General features: G+C 42.6%; 1 protein-coding gene across 1 annotated transcript; it reads left to right on the top strand.

Annotated features, from left to right (window-relative positions):
- Positions 1-877: 877 nt before the first annotated feature.
- alg14 (ALG14 UDP-N-acetylglucosaminyltransferase subunit) lies at positions 878-11,553 on the top strand. The gene is made up of 4 exons (XM_031876007.1): positions 878-1,036; positions 2,997-3,148; positions 4,256-4,378; positions 9,881-11,553. Exons 1-4 carry the CDS (start codon positions 892-894, stop codon positions 10,109-10,111), a joined length of 651 nt encoding a protein of 216 aa, XP_031731867.1. The 5' UTR covers positions 878-891; the 3' UTR covers positions 10,112-11,553.
- The last annotated feature ends 71 nt before the right edge of the window (positions 11,554-11,624 follow it).

Genomic DNA, 11,624 nt, shown 5'->3' with positions numbered 1-11,624 from the left:
AATGTCGTAGGACAAAACAGCAAACATGTTTGACTTGTGTGGTCTTAAAATAAGATCAAAATGACCATAAACATAGAATATGTATTTCTACTGTACACATTTATTTTCTAGTAAAACTGGGCTAATTGTATTAACAGTTGCTCAAAAAATGGGAGAATACACATAAGAAGGGTAATCATTTCTACACAGGCTGTGAACAATAAACCCTGAAACAGCCTTAAAGGTGAAGGGTGGGCACATCTTTCAAAACTCTGAACCTCTGGTTAGAATCTGCTCAAGAGAAGAAGAAAAGGGGCTGTTTACAGTGGTTGACTCCGATCCCTCAGTCCGCGCTACAGGCTCCAGAAGCCCTCCGTCAAGTCTGTAGTAGCCAGTGCACTGTTCTGTGCAGTGGTGTGCCCCATGAGGTGTAGCATGAAGGCTGGTGAGGCCAGCTGGTTAGGAGGACCAGCTAAGTGGCCGGTTTGGAGGCACTTTATGGTTGGAATGGTCCATCCTGGTTAACCCCTCTCAGCCTCTCTGTAGCAGATCACTGGATCAGCCCACCCAGGTGCAACACGGAAGGCTTCAGGCTCCCTTTTGTACCTCCATTTGTCTCTATGCTCTTTGCCTAGTTTTTCTTTTTTTATATTTATTTTACTTTCTCTATTTATCTGTACCTATTGCATCTCTGCGAAGCTGCAACTATCAAAAAAGAAATGTTTATCTTTCACACTAGTCAGTAAAATAAAATAACTGGATCTGCTCGTGGTTGTTAACAACGAAGTCCTAAATAATACATTACAAAAACTCTGTACTCCCCTTGAGGAAGTTGTGCCTGAAAGCCTGAACTCAGGGTTCAAACTCCAAAACCCACATCTGCTTTGGTCCTACAGAGCCACCGTAGCTGTCATGGCGTGCCTGGTAGGAGCTGTGTTTGCTGTTTTACTTCTATGTTTGTTATTTATTATCCGATTATATTATGTTGTGAAGACTGGCTCGAGCTATAAACCTGGAACCAGAGGTCCGGTCGTTGTTCTCGTCGTCGCAGGATCAGGTGCGTAAACGTTAGCTTACGTCCATGCACCACAGTAACCGTATCCTTATCTGAAGGGGTAACTTAACGTCGCGTTAGTCATAGCCCTACGACCACAGATACAACTAAGCCTTATGACGTGACGTTACTCCAATTTGTCAGACATTATTTAAAATTCCAGTGCACACGCGTGAACAAGCAACATTCGTTTTGAAGTTGTGCCATTAGCTGACCTCGTTAGCTTCCACGCTAACAACCTGCAGCGTCGCTGTACTGGGCTTCTGGCTGGACTGTGCTCAATTGTTGGGGTGTATTGGGATGGAGCTTCTTCATATTTGTACAGAGAGTATTGCCCCTCAACCTTGACAAGTTGAACAACAAGTGAGTTTAACAGTCCTAAACTCTGACGAAGCTTGTTAGAAAAAGAACCAGACCAAATAACACAGTTCTAATCAATGCGATCTTTACCATTTGGAGATATGTCTACGTCTCATCTAATGTCGTCTCTTCTTATGTCATCTTATGTCGTCTCTTCTTATGTCTTCTTATGACGTCTCATTAATGTTGTCTCTTCTTATGTCCAACAGTTCTACTGCAATAACTCTTACATTCATTTTCAGGAACCTCATCCATACCTGATTATAGAGCAAGGAGTTTCTGTCTGTCTGTTTATCGGTGTGTGTGTGTGTGTGTGTGTGTGTGTGTGTGTGTATATATGTGTGTCTGTGTGTCTGTGCAGTAACTTTGTACAGTAGATATCAGTAGAAAACAGGTTATAGACAGGTTGTTAAGTAAAGAAGTAAGCCAGTACAGAAGAAAGAACTGAAGTACCGTAGTCCAAGTTGGCCCAAAGATGGAGCTCACACCAAAATAGTGTGGCAGCAGTTACCCACAGTCACCCAGAGGTGATCTCACAAACAATTCACAGCAGTTCTTAGCAACAAATAACACTTTTCCAAACTGAGCTCCATGATCAATCAGCACCGTCTGTGACAAAAGACGGGAAAAGTGTTCCATGTTCATCCCGTAGAAACGGAGCATTATGTTATTATATAACACCTCTGATAGATGATATCCATGTGATAACCTCTGTGGAAATGTGTCCCATAAAATATACTAACTATCAAAGATAAAGGAAGAACACTTCCATGAGCCAACAGCACACTGCCAGTCTACACCAGTGTTCACTTCTACTGACTCAGTGAGGAAAAGATATGGAGCATACATGAACGGTATGGAGCCGATGTAGTGGAACAGGTGGGTCTGGTTTGTGAGGACTAAGTGGTAAAGTGGTCAGACAGGTCCTGTTTGTCAGGCCATACTGCACTAGAAAGCATCTTTTACTTGATGATGCTCTGTCTTTCATTACAGTAATAGGCTCCAACATTGTCACCACAAAATCAAGCAATGGGGCCAAATAGCAGACATCGGGTGCAGGGTGACTGATCATCACAATCAAAGAAAGTGTTTCCTTTTCTTTGAGCAAGAAGAGCATTTTCACACCACCTCTAATCAACACTTTCATTATAACTATTAGATTTTATTTACATTACATTACAGTCATTTAGCAGATGCTTTTATCCAAAGCGACTTACAATTCTGAGTCTATCACATTTCTACACCGTAGGCACAACTACGGGAGCAATTTTGGGGTTAAGTGTCTTGCTCAAGGACACATCGGCATGCGACTAGCAGAGCCGGAGCCAGGGATTGAACCATCGACCCTCTGATTGAAAGGCGGCCCTGCTATCCCCTTAGCCACAGTCGCCCCTATTTGAATCTTAAATATCTCTAAATATTTGTTATTAGATATATAATGTTGTCAGTGTTTATAAAATGATGCTGAAGAGTCTTTAGATGAAAGTGGAATAAGACATTTGTTACCATATCTTCCATCTGATGGCCTAGTGTCCATGTAGAAGCGGATGCTCATGCTCCTGGTCATCTCGTGGAACTGATGGTGTGTCTCGTGTGTTTCCAGGTGGTCACACCACAGAGGTCCTGAGGCTGATGGAGTGCCTGTCTGCAGCCTACACACCGAGACACTATGTTATTGCTGACACTGACAGTATGAGTGAAGAGAAGATCTGCACCTTTGAAAACTCTAAACAACACTCAGACTCTGAGGCACAGGTACACAGGATGGACATGTCATGTCATCAAACAACTGTTACAAGGCAGAAATGTCCCCCAGAAAGCAAATGATGGCTTCTGGTCCTTTTTTAAGAAGAACTAAAGTGTCAGTTACAGCTAAGCATTCATTAGAATTCATTTCAGACATGTGTCATCTTTGACATGAACGTTGAGGATGAACATGTATTGGACCGGTTTTAAACGCTGGGTCAGGAGTTAGTTAGTGATCACCATTTCATCCAAGCTGGTACCAACACACAGACAGGTGAGGTACACACTCACAGGCCAGCTGTCATTGGGAGTATTTGAAATGATTTAGTGAAGTAAAAGTACGAATACAACAATGTAAAACTACTGTATTACAAGTGAAAGAATCCTCTATTCAAAAGTTTACTTCAAGTAAAAGTACAGAAGTATTGTCAGTGTAAACTATTATATCATCACATGTTTTTGAAGAGGTACTGAGGTCATGAAGTGTATACAAAATAATAAGACTGTTAACGTCTTCTAATCTAATGCAGTGGGTGGAGTCAGGCTCAGATCTATGGGTGGAGTTCCACTTTGACAGTATTGCATCAATGCATAGGTACCATTTGACTGTTGCAGCAGTTGCTCTGCATAGTTAGATATAATGATTCATTCTAGTGTCAGACTTATAATATTGTTTATAGATAGCTATATAATCAAATGCATGTTGAATGAAGTAAACATTTGCAGAATCACGCTATTGATGTGTGAATATTGATGTTATAGATCGGTGTGCATATTGGCTTTCTGATAAAGAATGTCCCACTAAAGGGAAAACAACTATCACTGTCTGTGCTGCACTGTTAATATTCACCAGCAGGTGGCATGACGTTTCATCTGGGATCATAACAAACTCATTTCCACTTCCCATCTATTTGAATATCAGTGAGCACTAACTGTGATGAAAAGGAATATGGAGTGCTGTATATTTCTTTGTATTAAGGAGATTTGTGTGGATTAGCAGACTAATCGTTGCAGCTTTAAAATCGGAGATATCTGAGTTTAAAGCTAGTTTTATCCAAATAAAACACACGGGTGACGTCTCCGAGCTCCTCTGATAGAGGTGCCCTTGTTCCCCAGTTCACCATCTGTCGGATCCCACGGAGCCGGGAGGTGCATCAGTCCTGGAGCTCCTCTGTTCTCAGCACTCTGGATGCTCTGCGCTATTCTCTTCCTCTGGTCTTCAGACTCAGACCTGACATGGTGAGTGTAGCAATGCCTGTATCCCACACACACACAGTACTGATAGTACTACATGCTAATGAAGACATGCTATTTGTTGCATTATGGGAGCTTGATACATACTACGGACTAAAAGGCAGGGCTCTCAGCCTCTGTTGCACAGACTGTGACTGTCTCTTGTGAGTCGTTATAGAAGTAGGGTTCAAAACTGCTTTAGTATCCCTTTAACAATTGATTCCCTCTGGAAGAGCACAAACTCATCCAATTCCATCCTGCACTTACAGGGTCCACATGCAGATAATGTACAAATATGAACACTGTAGGGCTCAACAATAAGGATGGCCCTAGGCAAGTCAAATGCCACTAATAAATCTAGGAATGAAATAGATTTAAACACCAATTTCTTTTCCGGAGCTGATGATGGAAGTAGCTCAGGAGTGAGCCATCTCGCTTCTTTTTCATCTCTATTGAGTGTTGCACATGCCCAGTATGGATTGGCACTGAGAGAATGGCGGCAGATAAGGACAAAGAACAAGCGAGCATTTAAATCTGGTCTTTGTTGTTAATTGTTGTATAAATACAACAATTTTGGGTTAAGGAGATATCTGACCCACTTACCAGCAAGTGAAAGATTTGAATTACATATATCTGCAATACACATCCAGTCTAGCTTTAAAATGTTACAGCTTGCCATAGCTGCTGGAGACCCTGCTGCAGTAGAATGAGAGGTTTTCTAAAGGGACTCTGCTGCTCAGAAACACTACCACTGTAGTCCACAGGGACGACAAAATCAACACCAAATGAAAGTTTGTTGTAGTAGCTTGAAATAAAGAAGTCAGAATAAACCTTCCTTAAAGGTAAACGGGCTTAACATTCATAAAAGGCATTATACATTGTACATGGAAATGACCTAAGATCAATGCAGCTAAAACTGAACCACCTCATTCACCTCTCCAGAGACTGAACACACCGCAGAAAAAGGTCAGACTCCACCACGGTATTTGTTTAAATACTGAGGCTCTGAGAGATCAGCTGTTAGATACAATGACACCTTTACAGGGAGGTGTTTGTGTCGGGCAGCTGTGCACACTAGCCTAACACCTCTGCGATGACACGCTGAACCAGGAGCACACATCAGAATGATGGAGCTCTTTGTCACATGTCTTCTACTTGCACTCCAAACAGCTCATTTAATGAGTGTTTGGAGAGTCACTAAGCCGTCTCATCTTGTAAGTCACTCCCTGTAGTTCAGTGATTGGTCAGGCCTCCCACGGCTCATTTGACCACTAGTAAATGTTTTACTTGACTACAGTACTTTTGTCTGTAAGATATTGCTTGGCCCTCAGACGTTAGTGATCTATCCCAGAACAGAATGATGTAACTGCCTCTCCTCCTGTGAGACCCCCCCCCACCACCTCCTCCTGTCCCCTCCTGTAATGCCATGTTCTCCGAAGATTGGATGCAGACACCTACATTCTGACGTGGGAAAGGTAATGATCTGACAAACACAAAATCCCAGCACTTGGCTAAGAATGTCATCATTTTTTATCTTCGGATCATTCATTCACCCCAGTTCCAATTCTGTTCTATTCACCCTCTCTCTGAAATGTTCCGGTCTCTTTAAGCCCCCCTCTGGAAAAGCCCAACTGCTCTGATGGCTTGCGATTAAAACAAATAAAATGTATGGCACATCTTTGCAAAGGTATTTCTCAAGACTCTAATGACAACGAAGGGGATCCAGATCTGAACGGCTTGTTGAATAACATGTTTTCTCATCACAGCTGATTTTCTTTGCTTGTTTTTCTGTGCAACAAATATGAGGATTTTTGAATTGTTTGCAGTGTTTACATTTTGTAAGCAGCACATAATGGTTCAGTCAACATGGGGAAGATTAGAAGATAGGTCAGCTTGGACATCATCGAGCCTTGTAGAATCAGCTCCATGGTGCATCCGACGGACTGACGGAGCAGTAGGTGTGACAACACCAGTCAAGGTTTCTGGCCTTAAGCATTTTACCAATCATTGGTAAAACCCAAATACAATGGAGGTGAATGCAGTTTAATTTGTGCTGATCAAAGCATTGAACATTTTCATATAGAAATTCATAAACCACATCTCTTTCCAGAAACAATGTCCCTGTTACTCTGGATAAACCAGAGTTCAGTAGAGAGTATACTTTCCAGAGAAAAGTCTTGTCTTTTTATGCTCATTTAATACTTCCTTCTTAATAATTCCTTCCAAACCAGTTGATGAAGATGTGCCGAAATCTTAAAATTCACCTCACAAATGAAGTGTAGAACCTAAATATTCTGGGAAACATAAAATGTACTACAAGCTTGCTGTGCTTTAGTCAGTGAAATACACATCTGTCAGCTTATCACTTCGGATAAAGAGCAGATAATGCAGCTTCTCTCTGGTCTGTGTGAACTGTGTGTTGAGCGGATGAGAATAGTGAGAGCAGATTCCAGACCTGTGAGCGTCTGTGCAGCAGAACCCTCTGGTTATTGGCGGCTGGTTTGAAACAAAGCCGGGGACTTTCGGACCAGTCATGCCAGGAATGTTCCAGCCAGGCTTCTGACCAGTAATCCTCGGGCCGCCCTCATGAGCATGGTACTGATTCTGATGGTACCACAAGGCAGAGGGTCTATAGATGAAAGCAATCATGAAACGTGAACTGTAAATATAAAACAAGAAAGAAATCTATTTTTAGATGAACTCTACTCTCTCTCCAAGCTTGGCCTCCATTGTTGAGTCCTATTTATAGTGTTCAAGCTCTGATTTCTGAGTGATCGAATTGGTTACAGGTGATTTCACAGGTGCATTCTGGGTGCAGGTGATTGATAATTGAGTGTGGTATTTCAATGGCAGTGTTTAGTAAACTACAACCACAGGCTTTTAGTATTAAATTATGTGTTTAATGTAGATAACATTTTGTAGTTATTTGCAAAAGGTGTTTTATAGAATTTCAAACTTAGTGAAAAGCAGAATAAAGTGCTAATGGTTCAGCAGACCTGGTCAATAGATGAGTTAGTGCCACAAGTACTTGTCTTTGTGTCTTCACATTGAAAAAGTGAACCTCCCCTACCAGAGTACTGTTTATCTGCTGACATCTGCTGATGTTTATGGCAGACTCTGCTGCCATTTCTTTATTTACCATTTATTTATTTACTGCACAGCAAAAAAAAAAAAAAGTAAACTGACCACTTCATTTTATCAGTTAAATGGGAAATTGTAATGATTGCATCTGCTGCTAATGAACCATTTCATTGTGCGGGTGTAAAGTATGTCTATTGGTGAGTTGTGAGAATGAAGGGCAGTGTGCAGAGGTTATTAGTGCGGCTGTGTCTGTGCTGTGGAGCTGTATGATGACTTCTCCAGACTCCAGAGCAGCTCTGTCTGGTTTCCTGAAAACCCAAACTCCCTCAACTCCCTCCGCTGCCTTCAGCCCTGAGGCCACATACTCATCCAGCCCCTCCCCCTCTGTCTCTGAGTCTCACTGAGCTGCCTTCGCTGCTGCCTCTGAATCACACGCATGCTCTCTTTCCTCGTAATTTTGGTACTATTTACTACAGTTCTTCAATCTGGGTGTTGAGGACGGATGGTACATGTTCAGTTGTATATGTTTGTGTTTAGCTTGAAGCATACTACATAACTCACTTATTATGATGTGTGGCTGTGGTGAGCAACATGACGTGATGGAGATTGTTTTAAAATCATTTCCGTAGCAAGTCCCAGGAAACCCAAACTGTTTCCTTTACACGGGTAACTCTTTCCAGCCACCTGAAGGCAGCAGGGATCTGTTCCATCTGCAGTCTCTGGAGACTTTCTGTCCCGTCACATTCAGCTGTGGTAACTATTGCAGCGATGCAGCTAGATCGCAGTCAGGGGCGCCCTGCCATGTGCATCAGGAGCATGTTAACGCACTTTTGGTCATTTTGTGTCCAGGCTAACTTGGGGCACCTGTGGGACCATTATTATAGATGGGCCCAGTAGAGAGTGACAGTAGAGACTGGCTCAGTGGAGAGCAGGGTCGATCCCCGGCTCCACTAGTCGCATGTCGGCACTTAACCCCAAAATTGCTCCCGTGGCTTTGCCTACGGTGTATGAATGTTAGCTAGTCCTGATCAGTGTATGAATGGGTGAATGATGACATGTAGTGTTAAGTGGTCGGAAAGACTAGAAAAGTGCTTTACAAGTACAGTCCATTTACTGTGACAATCATGGCTTATCACATTCACTACTTTCACCCCCTTCAATCACAGAGCTACATTTTTGTCATTTTGTCTTTATTAATGGCATATGTCAGAATACACTCAACATCGGAGAAGGAAGTGTGGGGATTGGATTAATTCGTGGGGTTAGGGTTAGCAGACGTTGAAATGATAACTGCTTACGGCCGACCACCCAGCCAGACCTGCTGCCACTGAAAGTAGAGTCGAGAGTGAGGAGAGCCAAGACAGAAGCTACGCTAACTCTGCTATTCCACTGCCCAGTCTGCAGGAAAACTCAGGCTAACCCATCAACCAGAGACAAGCGCCCACACAAAGACCTGGTTTCATTGTGGATCAAGCTGCACTTGACGGGTGGAGTGCAGGACTCTGTATGCAGGGAGACTCTGTTTGCATCAATGATGCTTGGTGCTCAAATACAGTCAAAGTTGATGGACAAACTATTGGACAGTTGATGTTTTATAGTTAAGATGTCGGCCATATTGCCCAGAGAATTGATCACTTCAATCATGTTGCTCATCGCAGCCGCACATCTACCTGTAGGCTATTGTAAAGAGAAATGTGGAGCCAGCCATGGTTATGTGCGGATGAAAGAATAGTTAATCAAAACGACATGTTTGATGTACACATGAACACAGGACGTTCTGTTATCTTACAGCAGTCTGATGCTTGTTGCACACAATGTAACAAGCAGATCTCCCACGTGTCATTTTGGATCGACAGCGTGCAACATCACTGCACTAAGAGAGAGCAGTGGGGTGCACTGTGCTGGCTCTCTTCATGTACACGTATCTCCTGCGCACAAATTATCGAAAATGTGGAAATTAACTGATTTGAATTGAGGCCAAGAACTATATTTGGCAGGAAAAAAAAAAAAAAGATTTGGCACATTTTTCATGGGCGCAACCCACATACTCAGCTCTGCTGCTCATCCCACAAATGCATGTTCCTTACAAATGTGGCACCATTTAAAAGGGAAATAAACAGGCTTTCCAACGGTATAAGATTTATTGCCAAGAAGCATTGTTACAACAAAGAAATAATCTACCAAACACAAATTTCCTTACTTTTTGTGCTATGTTTAGTATATTGATGAAAAACAAATCAGTCTGCAATCTATCACTGTAATGGACACACAGTGATTAAAGAGATGATGATTTTAAAACAGCAAACACACATCGCCCAGTGTTGTTCCTTTAACCAGTTTGCCACTTCCTGGAAATGTGCTCATCCCCCTCCTGTGTGTGTGTGTGTGTGTGTGTGTGTGTGTGTGTGTGTGTGTGTGTTGTTTCAGGTGCTGTGTAACGGCCCAGGGACCTGCGTTCCCCTCTGTGTGGCAGGACTCCTGCTTGGAATTCTGGGAATGAAGAAAGTCTCGATAGTTTATGTTGAAAGCATTTGCCGGATAAAGACGCTGTCCCTCACGGGGAAGATCCTGTACCCAATATCCGACTATTTCTTTGTGCAGTGGTCCTCTCTGAGAGACAAATACCCCAGATCCATTTTCCTTGGAAGACTAGTGTGAAAACTATCAGTTACATGGAAACACAAATGTTGGATGAAATATGTTGTAATGTTTGTTGTAATGATCATGAATAAATGCTCTTTTTTTTGTTAACACCTTGTTATAATTGAATAGTTCTGTAAGGTCTAACTGCAGTATACTTGAAGTTACATAGAAAAACATTAGATTCTCTTATTTATAAGAAAACCAAAAATACCATCTTATAAAGGAAGAAATGCCATAGTTCAACAACATAAATACCTTTCACAGCCAACAGGTTGTTCCATTCTTGTCAAGGAGGTGTGTTCAAAAGTTCTTGGAGCACACAAACCAAAATATTTGTCTAAGCTATGGCTCACGGGGTGTCTTTTTCACCCCTGCAGTCAAAAGATCCACCCAGTTCAGTCCCGTATACCTGGGTTGGTTGGGGCACACTATTTCTCCTCTGTAGCGGCTTAGGTCATAAAGAAGTAGGTGGGCTGTGGCGGCAAACGACTTGCATTCACGATCAGTGTGGTTGGGTCCATGTTATGTCATGGTAGGACGTTTAACCTCCAAATCCACTAAACCAGCCTGAACATGAAGACAATATGGAACAATTGCAGGAGAGTCTGTCAAGTGGAGCCAGTTAGCTGCCGGACCCTGGTCCCAGTTGCTTCATGCTACGCTACCAGTCTGCATTCGAGTGGCTGCACTTAGCGCAGGTCCAACTCTAATCACTTTCCGTCTGTGTCTCTGCAATTTCATTCTGATCCATCTTAATGAAAAGTGGATGAAAGCTCTGGAGAAAGCAAGTAAATTGACCCTGAGCCAAGATTACCAATTGATAAAACCTGACTGAACAACTTTTCTGACTCGTTTTTCAGAGGAAAGGTCGCTGTCGGGGCGGCTGTCGCTCAGAGGGTTTTCCTCTAATAGGATGATCGGCGGTTTGATCCCCAGATCCTCCGGTCCGCATATCGAAGTGTCCACTGAACCCCAAATTGCTCCCGAAGTATGTGCCATCGGTGTGTGAATGGTTAGTTTAGATCCTGATGGGCAGGTGGAACCTTGCAGCCCCTGCCATCAGTGTTTGTTTGGGAGAATGTTGACATGTAGTGTACAGGGCTTTGAGTGGACGGAGCACTCAAAAGGCACTATGAAAATGCATTAACTGGTTTCTGGCTGCAGGTTTGACATTTGGGAGCTAAGGTGGTTTTGTCTACTTGGGATAGACGTTAGAGGACCAAAAATAATGATTTCAGCTGATTTTAGCTGTCACTGTCGCTGTTTAGAGAAACCCAGCACTTTATTTCTTCGCTGTTTTTTATGGGACATGAATTTGTCACTTGTCTTCAGTATAAAGAATGCTGTATTTATGCATGATATGTACCAGTGGCAGCATGTTTACACAGAACAGCAGGGGGCCTTGGGCAACACTACAGAACAGAGGGGCCACAAACTACCGAAAAGATTTGAACCACTCGAGGGCAATATGTATGTATGTATGTATGTATGTATATATATGTATATATGTATGTATGTATGTATGTAT

This window comes from Anarrhichthys ocellatus, unplaced genomic scaffold, assembly GCF_004355925.1.
Source record: "Anarrhichthys ocellatus isolate YVR2014 unplaced genomic scaffold, GSC_Weel_1.0 scaffold101, whole genome shotgun sequence".
NCBI lineage: Eukaryota > Metazoa > Chordata > Actinopteri > Perciformes > Anarhichadidae > Anarrhichthys > Anarrhichthys ocellatus.
Note: the sequence above shows the minus strand (reverse complement) of the source record. Positions and strands in the feature narration are given on the sequence as shown.